Consider the following 26,094-nt stretch of genomic DNA (forward strand, 5'->3'; position numbering starts at 1 on the left):
ACAGTTTTTGTGCCACGCAAAAAAACATAACAATAACAATTAAAGTATAAACCCAAAAATTGTACAATTTTCGATATATCCCAGTTTAAAGGACAATTGAAGCAACTCACACAAGAAAGGCAAGCGAAAAGGGTATTTTTATAGTCGTACCAGAAAATGTCGTGGCTAAATCAAAGCCTCAGTAATATCAAGGGACAGCTGACAAATTTGGCCCAGGAGGTATTGGCCGATACAGCCGGTCCAGGGGATGAGGATTATCAAGGACCCGAACAGAAGACAGCTCTCGAGCTCCTCGCCGAGACGCAAAAACAGAAAGAGCAATTGGATCGCACATGTGAGGAAAAGGATCGTGAGGTGAGTCGTCTATTGACATTTGTAGGACTTCCCCCGCAAATAAGCTTCATCTACATACATATGTACATATGAAACAGATTACAGCACTTCGAAAGCAAATTACCCAATTGAAGCAAATCAATCAACAAATTACCGACAGTGGCGGAGGAGTAGGAGAAGCTGACAAAATTGGATCCACAAAAATAGCATCATCGTCAGCAGCAGCAACATCCACAGTAGAAGCCACAGAGAAATTGAAGCACAAATTGGTGAGTTTTTCAAACCAGAAACTTTCAAACAAACAAGATGATGATTTCTGGTTATACGAAAAGAGTTGTGTCCACAGAAAGGCGTAGCATATGTCCAAATTTGGTATACCAGATATGCAGATTGGAAATTCACTATGTAAACTTGAGTCCAAGGTGCAGGTCTGTAGAGGTTGACCAAAAACTCCGCATGGTTTTTAAGATATATCCATAATTTTCAGTAAATGCCGTGTTTTCCGAATTTGAAATTTCTTGAAACTTTACGAGTCAACAAAATATTTACATTTATTCAATTCTCTGTTTATAGAAATTAAATAATATTTTTTAAATAGAGATGCAAACATATTTACGCAAAGGATGCAGAATACTTCCCTTCTAGTTCCGTAGTCCTTTGAATCTAAAAGAAAAACATTTAATGTAAATATGAGAAACTATTTTTCTAATGCAAATAAGTTCAAATTCTCAAACAATTTTTGTTATTATAAGCCAACTAGAAAATAGATTATTAGCTGCCAGGTCTTACAGTGGGAACTATTAAGATGTAAACATTTTTGATTAGCTTAGATGAACATTTGTCCAAAATACGATTTTCATATTCAGTGAATATCTAAGTAAATGAGTACGGGTAAATGTGTTACCTGCAGCTGTCGCTGTGCTGTGGTGTGTGCATTTCCGGTCCCATTTTGAACTGCAACTCCAACTCCTGTTTTGGAGTTGCTTCCCCACTTGGTGGTATGCCTAACTCTCCTTCGTTTTGGTTTTCCTCTTCTATGTAGAACATTGCATACGCTTTATGTTTATTTAGTTCTTTATCTTTTCCAGGCGATAAGCTACTCTCCCTCTCATTTACTCTCTCACTCGCTCTCTTTGTGAGTAATATCCCTAAATTAATATTTAAATTGTGATAAAGTTTGCAGCGCAGGAGCAGCAGCAGCAGCAAAAGTACCAACATCAGGCGGTCTTATCGTTATGTTTCACTTACCTGCTAAACGAGATAAGAGATAGCAGCAGAGGGAGAGGCCACAAATGGTTAGAGACAGAGTCAGGGACAGGGAGAGAAAGTGTGAGAAAGAGTAAGAATCAACCATCCTGCCCCAGCCCCAGCCGCAGCCGCAGCTCTTGTATATTTTTATTTATTTATTTCTGTTGTTTTTTTTTCTGTGGAAAAAATTATGAAATTTGTATTTGATTTCACATTAAGTTTTATTTGCTCGCCTGTCATAAATCGACCATGGTTTCTCTTTCTCATTTTTATTTTTTTTTTTTTTTGTCGTTTTTGCAGCCATATGCTTTATTTCTCTTTGCCCTCTTACCTCCCCCCACTCTCAATTGCCCACACACAAGTATAAACACGCTGCGTCCCCTGATCGGCCCAGTTTTCTGACTGTTTAATTTACCAAATTATTTCTGATTAAGTAAAATCAACTCTTTGCCACAATATAAACCTCCATCCCATCCCATATCTGATATCAATTTTTGTTTGTTTTTTGTTTCTGGGGTTGGATTCTATTTCAATTTTTGTGGCACAACTGTACTTGAAGATGATATTTTCCATCACCTCAAGTCGACCATTCTATAGATCTTTCGATCAGAAAAATTTGTTAAACAATTAACTGCAAGGCATTCAAGATTTTTAACTTAATATTGCGAATATTCTGATATTTTCAAATGCTTTAAAACATCGGAAAGTGAAAAAGATAAAGCCTGATTCACTATAAAATACCTGAAAGATTAGCCTGTTATTGAAAATCGACTATATCCTTAACTATAATCTCTTGCTGCACACTCTAGCGACACCTGGCGTCTGGAAATACATATGTTACTCGGATCTTTCAAATTCCTTTTTGTGAATTTTTTCAAATTAGTAGTGAAAATGTTACAATTTTTGAATTACAAACAAATGGAGCAAGTACTTTTCTTAAGAGGAATTTTCATCTAACTAAACAAACGACTGAATGGCTTAGCTTGCGTGAAAATTACAACCTTATCACAGATTCCACTGTGACTCATTTTGAAAAGTTGTTAAAATGAATTGACTAATCCTTTCTATATGTAAATTAAGGGTTTTCTGCATGGGCCTGAACTTGTTAAAGCTTTAAGTCAGTTTAATTAAAGGACTGGTCTCTATGCATTCATCATCTCATAACTCTCCTCGTTTCCCAATCGATTTGAAAAACCTAAATCCATTGCTCTTTTGAAGTCGTTTTGATATTAGAAATGAAAATTGATGCCTTGACTAACCAAAAGAAAGAAAGAAAGAGCAGAAAGAAGTGTTTAATTCCGAAAAGGATCACGTGATATCTACCACATATCTATGTATATTTACTATCTAGATATGTACATATGTGTATTGTAATTATATGAAAATGCTCCTTTCGAATCAATATCTTGTCTTAAGATCATTGGTAGCTCGATTTGTTTATTACATTTTGTATCTACAAACTTAATCTGATTAGATTGATTTTTTAATTGATGGGAATTTGAAATAGATTAAGAGAGATTTCAGGAGTCTTTGAACTCCTCTCTTTATTTGAATTTTTCGGTCTATATAGTGTATATTGATTGGGACAATTGGATCAGTGTATATCCTGATAAGTAGTTGCCATTTAGGAAATGTTTCGTTTTATTATTTCCAAGTAAAAAAGGTTTATCCGCCCCCGTTCCATCGTTTGCTCCTTTTCCCACTCCTCCTGCTCCTGCTCCTCGATTTCGTATAGCTAGTTGAGTGCTTTTGTAGTATCGGATGTTATCTGGAAGTGTGTTATCATATATTGGATCGATAGCCTGACTGGGCCACCATATTGTTTTGCATAATTGCGCCAGGCAGCAGGCAAAAGATAAGCTAGAAGAGCTCCATACCCATTCCCGATTCCCCCAGTTCCCATACATACATCTGCCTGGTCTCACTCCTACTGTCTCCATTTGTTTTGTTTTGGAGGGGGACGTGTGCCGGTTATCTTATCCGATGCATACATATATGCTGGCCAGGATCGTTGAAGGGTTGGCCTAGTGGGGGTGGTTTTAGGTGCTAGCCAATTTGGCTATAAAAGGCACAGCCACCTGCCCAATGCCATCATCATTCAGTTACGTTTTGTGCCATCAACTCGAAATAAAAAAGAACCAAGGAAAAAAGCCCGCATAAAGTGTGAATTTTCTGCTCTTTGCATTTCATTTTTTTCTGTTTTTTGTATGTCTCTCTGTGTGTTTTTTCGCTTGGCCTAAAAAGAAATTTCAAAAAACCAACGACAAAACGCAATTTGCATTTGAAAATCGTGTGAACAAAAAAATACCAAAAAGAAAAGAAGGTCAGCAACGACTTTTGGACCGGAAATTGCAACTGAAGTAACTTTGACTTTGATTGTTGCATAGAATTTTTATTTGTGTGTTTTTGTGTGTTTCTCATACGCTTCGGTGTGTTTATTCACATTTTATTTTGGGGTAAGTTGCCATCGAAAATGATCATCAGCCATATTCAAAAGGCAAATTAGTTTAATTGTTCAATTTAAAAAAGGCAATGATTAGTGATATATGAATGGGTCTCCATTCTGGCACAAGGCATAAGAAGGAAGAGTGGCGTGGCGAGGAGTGGAAGTGGATGGTGGGCAGTCAAATCTCTGTTCGACACGAGGCAACGAGCACGCACCTGGCGTTGATAATGAGCCACCCCCCTCACCACCCCTCAAACCCACAAATGACTAACTAAAAGAGAATAGAATATAGAACAGAGAGCGAATCGTCATTGAAAAATTATTGAAAATTTCAGTTTGACCAAAAAGATGCGCGAGTTTTGAAATGAATATCGTTTAAAGGCTTTCTCTCTATCCATTTTCAAAAGAATTTCTGTTTTTTTTTTTTTTTGTTCAGTGTACAATTTTTAGATATCAATTTAGATGGCGCATGCCATTCGGAAACCGGAAACACGCCATGTTGTTTAGTTGGTTGCTTGGTTGGTTTGAGCAATTTTCTAGCCCACATCATAATCATCATCATCATCGGGATGATGACGCTGACGATGATGATAATGATGATCATCAATGACACAATTGATTTTGCATTATCATCTGCATTAACTTTTGCCATTCATTATTATTTATTTCCATTTCATCTTAGTTCGTATTGGCCACGTCAACCCAAATGCCAAAACAGGCAAAATTTTGATAAGTTAAATATTATTTATTTTGCTTTTCTCGGTTTTTTCCCCCCCTTTTTTTGTTACGCTCGGTCAAACTGTGTCAAATGGCTTTCAGCTGCAACATGTTGCTGCTGTTGCTGCTGCCGCCGTCGTTTATTAATTAGTGGAACAATATTTAATAGGCAAAAGCTTAAGGGTGCTAAACGAGGGGGCCGGGTAATGAATCGGGGTAACTATTGGTTATGCCCGTTAGCCATGGACTGACTGACGATGTTGTTTTGTGATTGCTCCGATTTCCTAAATAGAACAACAATCAAGTAAACCGAAACAATTCGTTTCGGTACTTATACACTTACAAACAAAACAAGGAATGCTGTGACATTAAGCCCAAAAAAACTCTTTAAGGACACAAAGATCTTTCAAAGTGAAATGAAAGTCAAAGGGATTGGCAAAAGATCACCGAAATTCAAGAAGAAACTGTGAAAAAATCCTTGAATTGGCAAGAACGTCAAGGAGTCTATGATTAAACCAGAGAAACTAGCAAGTTAATGCAGGCTTAGACTGAAATCCAAAAGCTACAGAAAGACATGATGATCTCTTTTAACTGGCTACGATCAGAAAGGACAACAAGAACTAAGAAATGGCTCATTTCCGAAAACTCTAACTTATGAAACTGAAAATCTAGACAATCGTACAGCTGTGTTCAGAAAAATAGCTCCAAGATAAGGAATACTGTATTAAAAACAAGATTGTCACCTTTTTACCAAAAGAAGAATATTGAATGTGTAAGAAATATATACAGATTCTTATTTTTATCCTACGATTTGAAGATTCTCTGTTTTTCATTAAGTTTTTAAGAGTACATTTCTATTTTTTTGAACACGGCTGTATACATTGTTCATTGTTCGTTTTTCTCTCCCAAAATGAAATAGATTTTCTACAAATTAGATGACATTCCACGTGTGTCCATCTGATATACTATATAATCGTATATACTAAACATGTAAAGTTGAATGGTTATCAAAATCATTGAGATATAATGAGATGATGGCCATGATCACTATGGTGATGATGACGATGACGATGACGATGATTATGATGGTGCATCAAGTATTTCCCTTCAGTTGAACTAAACAACACGAATGGAAATGACAATTTTAGTTGTTATTATTATTATTGTTTTTTTTTTTTGGGGTTTCTTTGGTTTTTTTTTTTTTTGTGGGATCTAAACTCCGCCTCCGACTCTAAGCCCCCCTCGTCTCTCTCTCTCTCTGTCTCTCTTTTTGTGTGTTGTACCCTGTACCCTGGATTCCCATCAACTGACCTAGGTCCAATGAAAAGTAAAACGTTGCATGTCGCTAAGTGCAGTTTGTGTCTGTTGTTGCTGTTGTTGTTGTTGCTGCTGTCAGAGCAGACCTGCAATTATTTTATAACATTTTGCTGTTGTTGCTGATGACTGACATTGTTCGGCTGTTGTTGTTGCTGTTACTGCAACTTTTCTATAAACAATCAACGAAGCGAGCGGTTAATTTTCACTAACTGCCAGCGGACAAAAACACACACACACACACACAAAAGCCATCACAAAGAGACAATGCCTAATGTAGGTAAATCTGTGACCAAATCTTAGTACAAATCAATTTTAGGGGGTCCCCTGTGAAGTGCATTTCGTGTATAGAACTCACCATTCAGTATTGTATTCCAAAAAAACAAAAAGCAAACAAAACAAAATGAATAGAAACTTGAATTTCATTGCAGTGCGTGCAATTACAATGAAAATGGCCTAAAACCAAACTTCTAAGAATGATACATACATAGGTACATACAAGTATATTCATAATATACATCGATTATTTGAATGTTTTTCAAATGCTCTTTGCGATTAAAATAGTCAAAAGTTCTCTGTCCACAAATGTCTTCTTTATGGAAACCACGAGGAATCCCCTGTAAAACCCTTTTATCGATTAAGTCTGTGCGACTCGATTTATAATCATATTTTGTACAAAGAGTCAGATTTTGAAACGTGGACAAGTCATTTTAGGATCATATTCGCTTTGAAGTTGATTTCAATCAAGTTAACGTTGAGTTAATTCGTTTCGTCTTACCATTTATGATATCTCAGATGGCTAAAACTGGTTGAGAATTACAACGAATGGAAGTATTATTGAAATTGAAATCGTTGTCTCGTAGTTTTATAAATGATTCTGATGAAGTTATAAATAAATAGTGATAGACTTGGAAAAATGATCAGTTTGTTTATCTTTCTGTTTTCTTTCAGTGTCGTCGCGTGTGTCTAGAGAGTCAGCTTAGCTTTGTTAATGGCTAAATGGCCATTTTGGCTTTGAGGTTTTCGTTTTTTTGTTGGCTTTGCTGAAAACAAAAGTTAAGTCGAGTCTGGCGCATATGTTGTTAGTTAAGAGACACTGCACAGCTGCAGTAAAATGTGTGCATTTGCCTTATGTTCGTTCTGTTTCGCTCTATTCTCGTATGTTTCTATTAGATTTACATCATTTCATTATTGTTTCTCGTCGTATCTCAACCTTCAAGATATGTAATTATAGACGTGGTCTCTCCTCTAACTATGAGAGTTGTTTAAAAGAAAAGATCTATTAGTTGGTTAGTGGTTGCCATTTGATCTTACTATAGGATCAGCATAAGAAGAGATAGAATCGAATCGTCAAAATGACGTTGGATAGTTTAGTTGCACATTCTAAGTTAAATAAGTTAAGTTGACAATTTTGAGTCATCTCATTGGCCCCAAGGCAAAACTGTGTGTGTGTGTGTGTGTGTGTTGCCAAATGAAACTGTCAGGCAATATGTTAAACATTTTTTTTGCTATTTTCCATTTCGTTTTTGTTTGGTATTTGCATTCTTTGGGTTGATTTATTTGTGAAGGTTGACAAATTATTTGCACTGCAATCTTCGCCGCGCGTCCCCGTCGTTGACTCGTCTCCAATCACCATGGCGTTTGGGTAATAAATAATATTTTGGGGGCCATTCTTGCATAACCTTCCAGCAAGACCAACTTCATCACCAATTCCAATTCCAATTCCTTCACCTGGGGGCCTCTTGGCCCTTTGGCATCAAGTGAGTACGCCCCAAAACTATTTGGTTACTAACCTACCTTTTTTGCCACCCACCCACCCTTCCCTCCGACTCCAACACGCCCCCCGCCTCACCGCTAAAGCCAGCTTCAACTCTTAACTAAGCAAATGCTAATAAGCATTAAATTATGAAAAGTGTTTTTGTGTGTGTCTGTGTGTGTGTGCGGGGGGAGAGTTAAAAAGTCTAGAGAGGAGAGCAGGTGGAGCAGTCATAAATGTTGAAATTTAAGCGCCCATATTTATAGCCCAGACTTTTTGCACTGGAAAACTACTTGGGAATTGTGTTCATAAGTGCAACAGAGATGGACGAACAAGGGACAGAGAGACAGACAGACAGACAGAGAGAGAGAGAGAGAAAGTTAGACTGAGTGAGTGAGAGAGAAAAGCTAAGGAAACGGGAGGCAAAGTATCGAGATTTTTTTGTTTTCGTTTTTTTTATTGGCAAGTCGCTTTGTTGCATAAACACAGCCAAATGCAACAAAACGAAAATGAAAATATGTTTTTATTTCTGGAAGTGAAGCCACAAGCTAACAACAACAACAACCTAAAACCTAAACCTAAAAACTAGAACGCCCAAATAGCCCCAACACACACACACACACACACGCATCCATAAAATCGTCAAACAAATTGTGCAATGCCAAAACGACGTCGTCAGAAAACGCACAAAACTCTTTTTAGTGGTTTTTCCCAATTAGCCAAGTGGAAATACTCAAATACTCAATCTCATACTCATACTTATACTCATACCCATATCCATACTCATATGCAGGTGGCAAAAGGTGCAAAAGCAAAAGAAGGAAGTGTTTAGCCCAAGCAAAAATCAAACTTGTTAACTAGAGAACTAGGAACTTCTTGATTTACTACTCAATGCAATGGCCTCTATGCCTCTCTCTCTCTCTGTCTGTCTCTCTACCCTCTGCCTTTTGTCGTAAGTGAAATGAAAATGTGTGAAAAACCTGCAAAATGCAAACAAAAACTGTAGGACCTATCCCTGAGTCTCCTAAGACTCACTATATATAGCTATATCTATATGTATATTTGAGATGGCCAACTCCTCCAACTTTAGCCAAGCTCTAGATTTGGATTCAGGGCAGTTTCTGGGCGCGGAGAGTTGTTAATAGGAATTCTTTTTGGGGACCTGTAATTCAGTAAGTTTTTGACCGATAGTTTGAAGTTCAGTTGACTATGCCACGTTTTGACACCTTTCCCTGAACTTAATCTCTCTGAAAGATAAAAAATTTGTAACAAGAGGACAATTCCATAATGGTCCGCGCATGTGGACCTGAATTTAATGTGAGTTTGATTGATTTCCACTTTGCTATATGAGAATGGCGTTTGGTGTGTGTGTGTGTGCGCCTGGGAGAGAGAGAGAGATTAAACAAAATGGCTGCCGGATTTCCTGTATCCAAATAACACAAAGCCATATTATTGTTGGGATACAGAAAACCATGATACTCTCGTGTTCATGTGGCCATTGCCGTCAGTCTCATGGCTGATATTGCAGCTGTGTCTATGCATTTGAGATGAGTACGTAGAAACCTTACCTTTGCTATACCTTTCTTTCTCTCTCTCTCTCTCTCTCCCTCTCTCTTTCGGGATTGCTGTCTCTGTCGACCGAATTGTAGCGCGTTATTTGAATTTGATTTCTTGTCTGAATTTTAACAGCAATGTGTTAAATGAATGCCAATACAAAGCGGCTCATAAGACGCGGGGCCGATCTTAAGAGATATTGTCCGTGGAATGACGATGTCGGCCGCAGCGGCGGTGGCGGCAGTGGCGGCAATGGTGACGTACCACAAACAACCAGGTACCAAAGGCAAAGACAAACTCAAAATCGAGATAGATGTAGTCGAAGAAGTACCATGTGCTATGTGCAAACAGATATGTACCTACATACATACATAGAGACACATACATACATATGTATGTGTGTATGTGTTCCCGTGCCGTATCCGTATCTCAACGTAACATATCTGCTATAGTATGTATTTGGTATATGTATGTATATATAGGCTGCTGCTCCAGATAAACTTTTTGTTTTTTTTGGGAAACATTTGTCATTGGGAGAAAAGGAGGGAGATCTCATATTATGCATCCGCAACTGGGCAGTGGGTATCTACCTAGCTACATGTTGTGTGTGTGTGTGTGTGTGTGTGTGTGTAGGTGTGCATGTGTATGGGGTATCGTTTCTTTCTTTTTAAACTTATGCGCTCTTTCCACATATTGATCGAACGTGTGCAAATAAAATACAATTTAAATATTTATTATCTTTGCAGTTCGTTAGCATCTTGTATCTGTTTAAATACATGAAACATCGAAATAAAAGAAAAAGACGAAACAAAATATTCCGTATTTTACATTGGTGGGACGACCTTTCATATACCCCTTAAGTTTGGGGATCGTTTTAAGATTTCCGTTTCGTAAATTGAACATTGTTGGTTATCCTTTTCTTTAAGTTTAGTCAGCTATACAGTAAGCTTGTTCTAAGCAAACACTAAGTTAAATTTGGAACACTGTAGAAACAGAACAGTGTTGGTTAACTTAATAGACAGTTAGACTGATCCTTGTTAAAAATATGAGTCCTTACGCATTCTAGATTTACAGCTAACGAGTCCTTAAAAAAGAAGAAATTTAATATTTGTTTGGGGTGACATTGTGGAAATGGAACAGTGTTGGGAAACTTTGGCTAACTTGATATACAGTTAGCCTGTAAGCTGTTCGTATTTCTATATAGAAACTGATGACAGATATTCGTTCATTATACCCTTTCGCCTTAATGCATAGGCAGGGTATTACAAAAGACATGGCCCCAATTCTATGTTCATTATTTATCCACTTCAACTCGATTTCCAGTGCCAGCCCTAGCTCTATATGTATGCATAGTTGGTTTTTTATTTGGGATCCTAGAGTTTTCCGATTTTTCAATGTATGTGTCTTGGGTCTTCCAACATTTGTGTTTTGTTTTTCTTCTGTTTTTTTTTCTTCTTGTTGATTTTACGTTACATATTACACAATTGGGATGTGATGATGCAGTGTGTGACAAAGGCACCAGGCACCAGATCGACACACACACACTATGGAGTAGGGGGGAAGATGGTAGGGGTGGTAAAGTGGAGTGGGTTTGTGAAGTTCCATGCTTGATTGATATGGATGTGGAACAAGGAAACCAACAACACACAATTCGATTTGCATTCGTAACAGAACGAAATGCATTAGAACAAAGAGCAAAAAACAAAAATAATAAAGGTACACAACGTGTTTGTTGTTGTTGTTGTTGTTGTTGCTGTTTTTATTTCAAGTTCTGTTTCTCTTGCTGATAAAAAGAAAAGCCCCAAAACTAATTAACGCCTGTGTTGGTCTATATATATGTGTGTGTGTTAGTGTGTGTGCGGGCCTGATATCGTAGCACCTTTATATACCTATGTACCCTATAGCTATATACATATATGTATGTATAAGCAAGAGTAAAAGAGATGGAAAGCAGGAACAGTGCTCTGTATAGGTGTGTGTGTGTGTACTTTCATGGGTTGTGACTGTATTTTTATCTGCTAATTAAATACAGACGCTCTCGATCGCTACAACCAGACCCGCTTTAAGTCAACGACGTGGCCATATCTAGATACATTCACACACACACACACACACACACACATATGTATATATATCTCTCTCTGTATGCTATATAGATATCCGAGTATTAACTCAAACTTGAAAACTTTTTGCTGACGCTGCAATTTCAGAAACGCATTGCAAATGTTTTTCCTAAAAGACCGAAATGTGCTAAAACCTTTGAGCAGCCCCACCCACACACCCCCCTTTCTTACAGAGAAGAGTGTCCGGCCAACACTCCCCCCCTCTCTTAAACTCTCACTCTTTTAGGTGTGTACTTAGCTCCTTTCCTGCCCTTCTCCCCCGCCCTCTCCACGCAGCATACAACGGTCATATAACCCTCCTCCTTTGCTCTCTCTCTCTCTCTATATGTTTCAACCGCCATCTCCACCTCCTCCTGCTTCGCCTCATTCCCAGTTACTGCTTGCTGTGTTTGTGCTCTTTTAACAACTTGCTATCTTTCGGTTAAAAGAAAGAAAAGTAAAGTACAGAAAAATAGGAATTGAAAAACTGAAACTGAATTTTGGTTTCTTGGTGTTGCAGCAGTGACAGTGGCGTCGGCGTTGGCGTTGCCGTCGCCGGTGGCAGCGACGTTAACGTTAAACATTAGCGTCAACGGCAAGTTAAGGCCCACAGAGCGAGAGAGAACAAACAAAATGAGCAAAATAAGCAAATAAACCAACAACAGTAACAACAACAAAAGGCAATAGCAACAATAAATATACACACACACACTAAAACACATACATACATACATATAAGCATGTGTATGTATGTAGGTACATTAACAATTCTCCTAAACAAAAACAACAACAACAAACGTCGCTTAATTTCAAGTTAAATAGCCGACGCGCATTATTTGAGTTTTGAAATGGAGAGCAAGTCGAAGTCGCTTTTGGTTACACACTCCATTGGTTGTGTGTGTGTGTGTGTGTGTGTGTATGGAGACTTAAGATGCATATGATGGACAATGGAAATTCTTAGGTTATGGTACATACTACAAAAAAATCAGTCTTAGTTATGGAAATTTTTTTAAACTTTTCCTCATTTAGCTCTCCTGAGAAATCGTCTTTGTATTCACAGTCATCCGATGATAATTATTTCATTCGTTAGTTATAGTCTCAGATAGGACTAATCACTAACTCAGATAAATGATCTTTCATTGCATTTCATTTCGTGTTATTCCATAATCATTAGTTCAACAGGTGTCGACGTACATATATCCCCCCCCCTTTGAGAGAGATGATTAAGAACTTTTGTTACCATCCATCAAATGTATGTATGTAGTAGTGTTTCCATAATAATAGGGAAAAGAAGTCTCTTAAATCTATCAATTTGGTGACCAGGCTGAATCTGCATAGTTGTAAAACTGCATAATTAAAAATTACATAAAAAAAATTATGCATTTTCCAAAATACATCATCAAGAATAATTAAAAATTAAATTTTCTAACTTTATTGTACAAGAAAATTATTTTATTTTAACATTTCTAACAATGTAGACATTTATGTATACAATTAAAAACTTAATTACTTTCTTAAAGGAAAAATTTAAAGGCTTTTTTGATTCTTAACAAATATTGTAGTTCATTTCGTGACTCTTTTTTGTTGTTCATTTTTGCATATGTATATGTAAGTATGTATGTATGTATAGATAGTATAGGCAAACAGTTTCTTTTTTTTTTTTTTTTTTGTTACTTTTTGCATAATCAGCAATTAAACGGCTCCTCCCATAAATACAAGCACTTCATTCCCATCAAATTCCATTGCCTCAGACAACGGAACGATCAAGTTTTTATGCTGACAAACAACCGGCGCTTCACAACGACAACGACGACGAAAACGACGACGGCTACGACCAAGACGTCGGAGATGACGAAGACGACAACGAAGATGAGACTGCAACGACAGGAGTTGCTCGTGTCAATCATTGATTTTGCTCTCGCTCTCGCTCTCTTTATCACCAACTCCCACCACCGCTCTTACTGTTAATGGGATAGAGAGAGAGAGAGTTGTGCATATGATTTTCAGTCAAAGTCGTCATACATACATACAAATGTACTTACATTTCTACACACATACATACATATATCTAATGCATTTGCCGGCTATAATTTCGATCGGTTTTTGAAGTAGCGTCGACGTCAACGTCAACATCAACGTCAGCGTCGTCGTCACCGGCTCGCGTTGTACCGGCTGATGGATCGTTGGGTAGTCGGTGGTTTTGCTGGTGTTGGCGAAGTTGGTGGTTGGCTGGTTGACTGTTTGATTGCCTGCCTGCCTGGGTTGGTTGGCCAGCCAGCTAGCTGGCGGCTTCTCTAACGCTTCTCTATTTTCCCCAATGGCGCATTGCACGTTGCGTTCACTCGTCGATCGGTTGCGTTGCGGTAAAGACGTCTCTCGGCTCGAACTGGGCTCTCGTTCGTGTTCAAGTTAAAGCTACTAATACAACTCCTCGATTCCTCCCGTGCACCGTGCCGTATTTATTTATTTTATGAGTTATTTTTTTTCCTTTTCACTTTTTTTTTTATTTTTTTGTAACACGTCAGCCCTAATTGCTGCTGCCGCCCCCCAAAAACGCCGTCATCGCTTCAATAAACTTTGTTAAATGTATTTTTTTTTTGTTCGTTCATCTGTTTTTTGTAACTTGTACTTTTAAATATAAATCGCGCAATCATCATTCGTCGGTTGTCAAGTGAACAAATTGAACTGATCTTCTACACATATGTACAATCATTTTTTGTTTTATTTTATGGTTTAAATGACTTTTTTGTGTGACGCGGCAACAAAACATCTAACTTAGAAGTCAACGATATTAAAAAAGTCGTACAAACAAAAAAAAAAAAAACTGAAAGTATTAAAATTAAGAAGAGAGAAAGAGAAACAAAAAACAGGCATAAATTTTGCTAAAACTGCCAAATCAAAATTGAAAAACGCTTCGCCTGCTGACAGTTAAATGTAAGTTGTTCTTTTAATTGTTGTTGTTGTTGTTATTTTTATTATTGTTGTTGTTGCTGTTGCCGGTACAAGTTGTCTGTTAATAATGCTCATTATATATGTGAGCAATTTTGCTACCTTGACTCTCGACTTTTGTCGACTTGACATCTCTTCTCTGTCTCCGTCTCGTTTTTTGGTTTTTAGTTTGCCTTTATTTTTTGCGTTTTGTGATTTCCTTTTTGTTTTATTGCATTGCATACACTAAATTATAATTTTTTATTATTGTTAAAAAGCTAAAACCTTTAGCTCTACGAGAGCACACAGACACATGCATATGCATATGTGTGTCTGGTACACCCTAGGCCAACTATATAAGTTCCATGATCAAACTAATGAAAATATTCAACGTTTTCGTTATGGCCCCATATATCAAAAATATGTCTGACATTTTCTTATCGTCTAAGCCATTTTCAATTTGAAAATTAGATTTCGATTATTAAATCATTAGACACAATTTTTTTTTCACTTTCAGTTCGTTTCGATTAGATAATGATGAATTATGGAAAATATTTTAGACGTTCATGAGAGAATCGAAATATCTATCTTCAAATTGAAATTGTTACTAGGAACTTTGATAGAATAGAATTTGAATAGGGATTCGTATGGTTTCCATGCCGGAGAAGAAACCCTTGGGGTAGAAGAAACCATGGGGAAGCCTTTCCAATTAATGAATCCCAAACTATGTATGTACTTCAAAATTTCACCAAAACTTATATGGGTTTATATTAAGTAAGGGGAATGTTCAGATGAAACTACATATAAGAAATAGTTCAAAAATAGTTTATATCTCATTTTTTGGCATTAAGTCGATAAAACTGGTCTGAGATGATGTATGTGATAGGGTATATAATGGTCGTCTCCTTCTTATTTCTATTTCCCCCTTGTTTACACTGGAAATTCTCAGTAATTCACTTTTTGCTGAAATCGGAAACTAGAACCGACTTTTTTCTGAACAATGACTGGACTGATGACTCCATTTCGTCCGATTATATGGCATATCAAACCGTTCTTTCCCTTCCCTCTATCCTCCCCCGCACTGTACATAGATGATTCAGCCAATCTAGGGGAAGAATAAGTATATCAGTTTAGCTCAGCTCAGCTCAACTCTATGCAAAAGTTTAGATTCTTGAGAAATTATTGTATATTTATTTATAAACAAAATGGAAAGGGTTCAGGCATTTTATGCTCTCTTGCTGTTTTACTTGGCTTTCATTTTCTGCTTCTTCTCCTTGTTTTTTTTTTTTGGCTGGCCGATAAGATAAGCAAAGAACCGCAAAACGGCGGCCCATGAGAACACACGAGAAGACGTCAACGGGGCGCATGACTAACATATTGGGCATGCAGAAGAAATAAATAAATAAATAAAAGCAATTAAACGGCAAGAAAACAAAAAGGGGGGAAATATGAATAAATAATTCATAAACAAAGAGTTGAAGAAGTAAATGAAAAGCTAATGCTTTTGGATTCTTGCAATCGACAGCAATTATTAATTAGGAGAGTCAATTTTCGTACTGTTGACATTTGTTTATGCATAAGTACTTGAGGCAATCTGTGGGATCAACTTCCGGTTGCTAGGCAAACTGAACTGAAATCGCCGCCCACGCGTTATAATAACCCACCCATCCCCCCTTCCCCAACGCAACTCTCTCCATCCACCGCATTTTGGGTTGGTATTATCTTATCGCAGTTATTTTTTTTTTTTTGTTTTTTGGAAATTCTGGTTGAAGCTTTAGCTAGTTCTCTGTTTTTATTGTTTGCACATTGTTTCTCTTTGTCTATGCTGCATACGATCGTACATATGTATATACATATATAACTAGTTGGATATATGTACATATGTATGTACATACATGACAAAGTCGGTATATATAAGAGAACTGACGCACAAATGATCGATTGTACCGTACCGACAAGCAAAGAGACTCCAGACCCTATATATGAATAATTTGACTAATATTTGTTTATGAACACACACAGACACACAGACAAGTGTTTTCACACCCATCCCCCCCATACTCCTTATTCCCTTATTCATGCACTTGGCTTACAACCAGTCACCATATTGTGTGGCCCGTTAATGTCTGATAACCCAGTTTGCAGTTTGTCCAAGTGTTTGCCTCATTTTGGATGTATACTCGTTCGTATAGAGAGCTCGGATACACACCATCCATATGTTTCCCCTTAGAGGCTATAATTACATTGTCATGAACTGAACTAAATATTGGGTTATATATTATATATTTGCTTTTTGTGTGAGAAATAAACGTCAAAAACGTTGTTACACTTGGCAAAACGCATTTGAGCTTAAATCGGAGCAGTAGCAAGGAATATTCCCTCATCTATCAGTTGCTAATGTACACCTAACTTTGGCTGTTCCATTTACATCATTCTATTTAAAATATTGGAATATTTAAATCTGTGGTTTTTTATGGTTTTAGGCCCCATTTTGATTTTTACTTTGGGGTTGGGTTTTTAGGGTTTTTCTTTCTAGGCGCCTGGCAAGTTTTTTTCAGTATTGTCATGGGTTTTATGGGGATTTCGTTAACTGCCTTATCGCTGTTGCCGTTGCCGTTGACGTTGCTTTTGCTGGTCGAATGGCTGCCGCCGTCGCCGCCATCTTTACTCAACTCATCCATAAACTCATTAACGCGCACATGTCTCACGCTTTGCCACAAAATGACACCCGCCGAACCGACACCGCCACCGCCACCGCCAGTGCCGCCGCGTGCCCCGTACTTCTATCTAGTTGACTGACCCCCCCAGCCCCCTTGCAGCCATTAGCGTCCGCCAATTGACCTGGTTTTGTTTTTTTTTTTTTTTTGTGTAGTAAACGCTGTTGATCATCGACTAACTATGCGAGTTGACAGGCGCAAAAGGTGCCATTCCAGTCAACTCTAGCCAACATTCTGGGTTGTGGGTTTGGCATATCTGCGCGCACCTAATAGCCTAGGATGTCTTCCATACGTTGTGTCGATGTGGCTGAGTTACCTGTGCGGGTTGGTTGGTTGTTTTTGATGTTATGTACGTACGTTTATTGGTACAGTTGTGTTTTGTTTGGTTAGCAGTCCCACAGTCTGCTTCATGGAAAATTCCATTCAGGGTGGGAGAAGAAAGTAAATGAAGAAAACAAAACTCTTATTACGTGCGAAGATGTTGGAGAAATGCATTTAATTGTGTTTACTTCATTTATATCACTTCGAACGCCATTCAAACGCCATTTTGTTTCATTTTCCACTGTTTCTAACGGGTAGTTTATTTTCTTTCATATCTTTCTCTCTAAGTCATACTGTCAGGGTCCTCTTGAAGGGCCAAAGATGAGAGTATTCTGCCTTTTTGTTTTATCTTTCATTGTTTCTGACGAGTAGTATATATTTCTCTCTTCTGACGCCATTTTGTTCCATGTTCCACTGTTCCCATTGAACATTTACACTTGTATCCTTTAATAAGTATTTTTTTCTTCTGCTTTTCTCTTTTTTTTTGTCTGCCAGGGCCCTGTTGAGGAGCAAAATGTGGAGGACAGTTGGTGCTGGGAGCCAGATGAAGGATCCGATGATAATGGCAATTCTGGTTCAGGCAAAGCCTCGTCGGGAACGGGGGAATTGGAAATGGTTGACATTGCATTGGGTAATGCAGATGTTTCCCATTTAAACTCACGCATAGTTGAACTAGAGCAATTGAACAGCCAACTGAATGCCTCGCTAGAGGAACTAGACGCCCAGCATGATCAGGCCATGCAGGATGTGCTGCAACACAAAGGCCAATTGCAAGGACAACTACAGGAAATGAAGCAATTGCAAGCGGATCGTGTGGTTGCCCATGAATTGGCCATGGCCAGACTGCAGAAACAGGTGGATGAGCAACAAATTGATGCCGTTAACATGGCCGAAGAAAAGGAGCATCTGGTGAAGCGTTTGGAAATACAGGAAGCGGAGCTTAAGCGCAGTTTGATGGAGCTAGCCGATATGCAAGAGTTGCTGGAGAAGCGGGGCCAGGACAACAGCGAGTTAATCGAGCGTGTGCGTCTTGCGGATACAGAGCGAGAGAAACTAATCAAGGAAGTGGACGAATTGAAGCAGACGAAGGAGAAAAAGAATTCCGAATCATCATCGAATAGCTCATCCATGGGTGGCAAACACAGTGAGGATGAGTTCATAGTGGTACGTCAGGGTGGTTCACCAGATCCAGATACAGGCGATACAGAGGCCGATACGGAAGCCACTTTGCCCCCCAGCAAGGAGAAGCTGCGCGATAAGCTTGTCTCACTGGAATCTCGCATAGCCGAGCTTAGTTTGGAAAACGGCAAGCTGCAAGATGCTCAGCTGGAGAAGCAATTGTCCACCAGCCTCTTGAACGAACAGCTGTCCGAGCTGGAGACCAGACTCCGCATTAGCGAGGGCGAGAAGGAGCAGTTGCAACTGGAACTGCAATGCAAATTGCAACAGCTGACCCTACAGAACCAAGAGCTAAAACTCAACGCCGAGGCCGAACAGGAAACCCATGCCCATGATTTGGAACAGCAATTGGGTGCTTTGCGCTCCGAGAATCGTGATTTACGCCAAGAACTGGAGTCGAATATTGCACAGGCCAAGTTCCGGCAGGCCATTGCCGAGGAGAAGCAAGAGGTGACCGATCTGGATGAGGCGGACAATGATAGTGACCATCCACCCTTTGATCTGGAAAAGTTGCGTCATCTCCTTCAAGCCGAACTGGAGGGTCATCTAGAAGTTGACTCCGAGCCGCAGCAGACACTAGAGCGTGCCTATCGCGCCCTAACCGAACGGTGGGCCCGTCTGGATGCCACCGAACAACGTCTGGTGGAGCTTCAGGATCAGCAACTGATCACCGAGCATGAGAAGAAGACCATCGAAGCGGATATATCTCAGTATATACTCCAATGCGATGAGCTGATGAAGAATAATGAGTTGCTGCTCAATGAGCTGGATAAATACAAACGCAACAAGCTCGAGACCATCGAGGAGCATCACGAGGAAACGATAGTCCAGTTGGAAGCTCAACTGGACGAGGCGCGACATCGCCTAGAGGGGGAGAAGGAACGCTATAGGCTAGCCCAGGACGATTTGCAGGAGCAGTACAAATCACAATTAAGCGCACTGCAATCCCAAATGCTGGCCAAGGATCAGGAAGATGAGGAAAACACATCAAGCAATGAATTGGACAATCTCAAGGAGCAGCTGGAAAGGCAAAGTAAGGAAATCAATGAGCTGACCACTCAACTAAGAGATCATCAAGTGCAATCACAGCAGCAAACGGAGGAGTTGACTCATCTAAGGACTCAGCTGAATGAAAAGCTGTTGGCAGAGCAGAATGTCTTCAAGTTACTGGAAGAGAAATCGCAACAGTTGAAGGCACACTTAGATCGCCTGGACGAGAAGGAGTCCCAATTGGAGAAAGTGAACCTTGCCTTGGCCGAACTGGAGTCCACGTGGACCTCGAAGCATTCCCAGACCGAAGAACTAGCGAACAAGTACAAATCCCAGCTAGAAGCCCTGCACAACGAGCTGCCCGATCAGATATCACAGCTGACCAAGCAACTCGAGGCCAAGGAACAACAACTGCTTCATCTCCAGGAGCAACTCGACCTAAAGTCCTCGGAGGATCAAACGCCACAACTTCAATCAACCATTGAAGTGCTGAGCCAAGAGAAAGCCGAATTGATCAAAGTGCTTCAGCAGAAGCATTCAGAGAATACGCAATATTATGCCGAAATCCAACGACTGCAGCCCTTCGAGAAGCAATTGATGGACCTGGTCAGAGAGCGTGAGAAACTCAATGATCAGATTGCATTCCTCAAGGAGAAATCTGATATATTGACCACGAACCTGCTAACCGAACAGACAAATCAACGTCTGCTGCAACAGCAACAATTGGAGGCCAAAGAGCAGCAGGCCACAGTGCAAAAGGATTTGGAACGTTTGCGTGAGCACTTGCTCAAAGTGGAGGAGCTACATACCCAGGAGACAGTTGAATTGCAACGTGATCTAGAGGAGTCCAAGAGTAAACAAGCTGCCCTGCAGCAGGAGGTATCCAAATCGAGTACAGCCTATACATCGGCAAGGTATGAAACTCAACAAGGTGTGAGTGTGTGTGTGTGTGTGTGTCTGTGTGTGCCTGTGTGTGCCGCCATTTTGTATTTACATGCTAGACGAGGTCAATACTGGATGGAGCCAGACGGTGTCGATGCCGATGCCTAATTGCATTCGTTATGCGTCTCCCACACTCAAATTACTTAGCGAATGTTTTTTCCACTGCCAAAGCATTAGACCATAACAATTGCAATGACATTTTCTAATTAACCAAACCAACAACAACAACAACGACGACAACAACGACGACAGCAACAACAAGAAGAGAATGTGTCACATATGACTGACTGGAACATTGCCTGTTATATAAATCCTTGCTGATGAACTAGAAACTTTAGTTTATCATCTGTGATTGTTAGAGAAATATTTGCTACACACGCACACACACACACACACACACACAGAGAGAGAGAGAAGATAGTCATGCCTTATATATTCCTTTTAGTATACGTGCCAATCAGCAAGCAGAGACTCTACAGGCTCAGCATGCATTGCTACAGCAGCAAAGGGACGAGCTCCTGGCCAAGTTGAGTGCTTGCGAGGATCGAGAATTGAAACAGTTGGCGGCACTTACCAATCTACAATGTGCCCTGGAGCAGTTCCAAAATGGTAAGCTCAAAGCAAAAGTTGACACTTAATCGAATGAAACTTCATATTTTTTGGTTATTCCGGTGACAGACAAAGAGCATGACATTGAAATGGCCACACAACGCATACGAAGGGAGATGCAATTGCAATTGGATAAACAGGGTGCCATTCAAACGGAAGTGGCTGGTCTGCAGCAACAACTGGCCGAGGCCAATCAGGGCTTGAGGGCTGCGGCACGTCTTTCCGATCAATTGGAATTGGGCCAACAGACCATTGCCGTTCTACGAGATGAAGGTGAGTGGTAGTACATGGTGATCACACAATTTGGCTTCAAAATGTATGGCACACATTCTCCTCACATAACCAACACAACACCCCACAACCAACCACCCACCCCCACCCCAAACACAAAGCCAACTATGACTAACCCAAGAAAACAATTAGAATTAGTTTTCTGCCACAATAAATCGGGGCATGTACTTAACCCACATCCATCTCGAGAGAGAGAGAGAGAGATGGTTTCACCTTTTTTAAGTGTAATTCTCTGTTGAATGTCTAAGGCGAGAGAGAGAGAGCGAGTGAATGTGGCGAATGTATGAGTGGGAATGAGTGCGAGTGGGAGGGAGCCTAACGAATTCTCAAAGGTAAATATCAGCTGGTAATTCTGGGAGCTATGCCTAGATATTTGAAACACTCGGAATTTCAGTTGGTATCGACTTTTTTGAATTGCATTTTATCACCAAAAAAAAACCAAAAACAAAAACAAAAAAATCAATCAATCAAAAACAATAAAAATCGCACTTCACTTTACGGACAAAAAATAAGAAAACAAAACCAAAAATTATTTAAATTAAGTTGAACATTTTTCACTTATTGGCTTTCAGGTACATTATTTATTCATTATTAGTTTATAACGGTATTTTTTTTGGATTATTCATTTTTTTTTATCAAATTCTCTTTTGAGTTTTGCTTTACATTTTTCGTTTTCCACATTTATTTCCGTGTCCGTCTGGTTTTTTTTTTTTATGATTTGATTTTTTTTGCGCTTAGTTTATTGTGTGTTGTTTCGTTTTTTCACCTGTACTTACTAATCCTTAATGCTAATTTTTGTTTATACACACTCACTCACACACACACACAGACACTCTGCAAAACTGTACACAAAAAGTGGGAACACTTTTTCTTAGCTTTAGTTAAATGTCTTGTGTTAAATATTAACCAAAATGTAGCAGAATCCATATATTTAGTAGTACATACTTAGTTTAGTAGTCCATATCGATTAACATTTTGAAATTCCAATTGAATTGAATTTTTAAAGCCCTCTCCCCCTTTTTTGGGGGGCTTCTCGTTTGAATGAGTTTCATTTGGAAAATTATGGAAAATTCTCAAAAGCTTTTAACTTTTCGAAAGAAATATTTGTTCCCATTTAAAAATTGAATTAAGATATAACCTTTTCAAAATATAGTCTGAAAAATCGGTAGATTGTTCAAAAAAAAGGTCTTTGATCGATTTTCTTTAGTTTTCATTTGAAAATTTGAACTTCTAGTTTGAATTTAAGTCCCGAAAAGTATATATATTTTGGCTCGTACCCGCTTTGGCTTAATCCGTCACTGCTTCTTGTCAACGAATCCAGAAAATTTTGTAGTTATTCGATACATAATATTTTGTTGTATGTATTTGTTAAATGTTTACTTATTTAGCCATCTGCTTTGATCTTTCTTTTATGTATGTGTGTGAATTTCAACTATTACATAGCTTAATGTGTGTGTGTTTGTGTGTGTATTATTTGTAATTCTTAGCTTAGCAAACGTCAACCGAAATCCGTATTAACCGCAATAACCGTAACCGCATTATCGTAAACGAAATGAACAAAAAAATGTATCCCAAAGATGAGAAATCAATTTGATGTCTTGCCTTAGCTAAATGAAATAATATCTGTATATAGTTTAAACATATCTATATATGTATATATTTTGCTGTTCTGCTATATACATATCTTAAAATATATATATTATTATTTTTTTTATTATTATTTTTTTTTTTTTTTTGTATCTGTAACATTGATTAATCTCAATTTGTAAATGTGAGCGATTTAAATCCATTCGATGCACTCACTTTGCAATTGGAGATTGCTCGAGATTGCAGCATATTCCACATTATTTTTTATGTATGCTACCAATATGTACATATATATATATATATAATCTATATATCTATATATTTATATATATATATATGCATGTATGTTTCCTATATAGTTTTTGTCTACCTTTTCTTGCTGTTGTTAAATTTTTCGTTTTGCGTTGTTTTTATTTCGCATTTGAGATTCAATTTTGTTTGCCTATGCCAATCAGTCAGTCAGTCAGTTAATCAGTCAATCAGTCAACCAATCAACTAGTTAACCAATCTGCAAATCTCATTGGAGATCCTCTCGAGCGGCTCCATCGAACACAGCCGCTGGCAGCGCCTGTACGGTTGAGTATTACATCAGGTACTGGTGTGCCTTTAATCCAACAACCAGTACTTATGTCATACTACGCCGTGCACGGATCGCACTAACCGCATGTCCACACCATCCCGACCATCATCATCGAGAACGTGAAATGTAACGACGCGCGCGTTAATTGCAGCTTATACTTGATTTAGTCCTAGTTACATTTCATTTCCTATTCTAACTGAGCTCTCTCCCATTTTTCCCCTATCTCAGTGGAGAGTCTGAAAGAGGCCAATGGCAAGCTGGAGCAGAGCTTGAGCAGCAGCGAGTCGAGTCAATCGGACAAGATCGACAAGAGTCTAATCAAGAGTCTGCTGATTGGCTATGTGGTCAGTGGTCATGCGGGTGATAAACAGCAGGTTCTACGCATGATATCATCGGTGCTCGACTTCAATGCCCAGGAGTCGGACAAGGTGGGACTGAATAAACCGCAGAGTAGCTGGCTGGGTTCAATACTTGGCGGCGTTGGCTCTACCTCGGGTAAGCTGCAGCGGCAATCTCAACTTCTATGTTTCATTAACACGAAAATCCTTTTCAACAGGTGCCACAACGGGCTCATCCAACCAGGGTCAAAATGATAATCTGGTACAAGCCTTTGTTCAGTTTCTGGAGCAGGAATCACAGCCTCAAGTTTCGGTTCAATCGAGGCCAACACTGTTGAGCATAGCTGGTCAAGTGGCGGACGGTGCAGCGGGCTCCTCCGCCTCCGCCTCCTCCTCTTCCTCCGCAGCAGTGCCCGCAGTGGCTGCAGCTCCATCACCACCAGCAACAAACAGTCAATCCCATCCTAGTGACCAAACGCCCTCAAATGTCCCGCAATCGATGTTGCTTAGCTCCAATGAATTTGCTCCCACACGGAATTCTAGCTCGATATTAAAGGATATTCTCAGCGATTCCTGATTCTTGTAGAATATAAAATTTTCCGTTTTGTAATATTTTTTTGTTTCTCTTGCTATTTAATATCAAATCTGTATACGTGCAATGTCTAATATATACATATATATATACATATATATGTACGACACCCGTTTTATATAATATATAGGTATACATTTGTATGTATCTGTTCCGTATCCTGTATATGTCCTGCAATCTATTGTAAATATGTATGTAATCTGCAATATTGTACATCTTGTCATCCGAACTAATCGTGCGATGATAATGCGCCTTTAAGAAGCAGCCTTGCTATATAAGTTAGCCGCAAATAAAATGATTCAAATAAAGACATCTTTACCCCAAAAAATAAAACCAAAAATTATGAATTTTATTCAAATTGAAGTAGAAGAATGATAAATATGTGCAACAACCAATATGTTCCTTTCAATTCAATTAGCTTAACCATTCGCAGTAGAAAAAAAGGATCAATTGTCCTTTTTTTTGACAAATATTCATACTTATCCGGTGCGTTCTTTATCTTTGCAATAAAAACAAGTATTTGAGGTTGTTTTTTTTTGTTTGTTTGTTATTTTTTTAAGTACATACACTTTTGAGATTGTAGCATATACATATACATATGTATATATATATATATATATTTCTTTTATTTCGTTTCGCTACACACATACAAATTAAAAACAAAAATTCTGGTTCTAGGCAGGATCTGCTGCTTGTTTGGGTGGAGTTTTCTTACTTGGATTGCATTTTTTCCAGCTCAATTCAACTAAATTTTCATAATTTAAAGTAAAATAAACAAGCAGTTTCGCTTTGCTCAGATCTTTGATTAAAAAAAAAAAACAAAAAACTTAATTCACATTGTTTTATGTTTATTGTTTGTATATCATTTTATATATCAACATTTAAACATTTATATAACATCTGATCAGCATGTGGGGAATATCATTCAGACAAATATCTTTCTTTTTATGCTTTTTTTCATCTTTCTTTTGATTTTTCTATAAAAATATACAATTATAATATTCATAGTTTTAATACATATATACATTTAGATATTTGATAGATAAAATTCATATATGCACATACATATATACATATATATGATGAATATGTATGCATGTTCAATAAATTAGTAGAAAATACTTAGATTTTTTTATAAAAATACAAGAGGGTCCATAGGTTACAGCATTTAGTTGGAAATATTTTTGTTGTTTGTTCCATACTTTTTCATTTGAAATTGCACATAGAAAAATGGGGATTACAAATCAAGTCAATGTGTGTGTGTGTGTGTGTGTGTGTGTGTGTTGGGAGACTTCATATAAAGAGGTTTTCTAATTTAACATTATATATTTTGAGTGTGAGCTAAAAATCACTTGAAAACCAGCAAAGCTTTAGTCAATGTCACATCTAGGGCTGAGATATAGAGGAAATTTGCCCCCTAAGGTATGCAAGAGATTGTATAATGAATGCAGAAATTTGGTTTGACAATTTTTTTGGCATCAAAAGTCTTTTGCATACTTTAGTTCCATCTCTGACTAACTAATTAAGCGCAAGTAAGTACTTAAAGCTTG

General features: G+C 38.4%; 1 protein-coding gene across 2 annotated transcripts; it reads left to right on the forward strand.

Annotated features, from left to right (window-relative positions):
* The first annotated feature begins 21 nt into the window (after nt 1-21).
* Nucleotides 22-24,884, forward strand: Gmap (Golgi microtubule-associated protein). Of its 2 annotated transcripts, XM_068301476.1 has the most exons (7): nt 22-354; nt 432-602; nt 17,932-20,519; nt 20,993-21,156; nt 21,226-21,429; nt 23,843-24,109; nt 24,171-24,884. In XM_068301476.1, the coding sequence occupies exons 1-7, from the start codon at nt 157-159 to the stop codon at nt 24,527-24,529; spliced, it is 3,951 nt and encodes a 1,316-aa protein (XP_068157577.1). In that variant the 5' UTR covers nt 22-156; the 3' UTR covers nt 24,530-24,884. The 2 variants fall into 2 exon arrangements, with proteins under 2 accessions (XP_068157577.1, XP_068157587.1); XM_068301486.1 differs by lacking the exons at nt 22-354; nt 432-602 and adding an exon at nt 13,697-14,404.
* The last annotated feature ends 1,210 nt before the right edge of the window (nt 24,885-26,094 follow it).

The sequence above is a fragment of the Drosophila tropicalis genome, unplaced genomic scaffold (genome assembly GCF_018151085.1).
Source record: "Drosophila tropicalis isolate 14030-0801.00 unplaced genomic scaffold, ASM1815108v1 contig_158, whole genome shotgun sequence".
NCBI classification, from domain to species: domain Eukaryota; kingdom Metazoa; phylum Arthropoda; class Insecta; order Diptera; family Drosophilidae; genus Drosophila; species Drosophila tropicalis.

What these genes read in the sequence shown, in the direction of transcription:
- Gmap (XM_068301476.1), top strand. Translation starts at nt 157, where the DNA reads ATGTCGTGGCTAAATCAAAGCCTCAGTAATATCAAGGGACAGCTGACA. An exon ending in GTGAGGAAAAGGATCGTGAG is followed by an intron (nt 355 to 431) that starts GTGAGTCGTCTA and finishes CATATGAAACAG; the next exon opens with ATTACAGCACTTCGAAAGCA. An exon ending in CGGCGTTGGCTCTACCTCGG is followed by an intron (nt 24,110 to 24,170) that starts GTAAGCTGCAGC and finishes CCTTTTCAACAG; the next exon opens with GTGCCACAACGGGCTCATCC.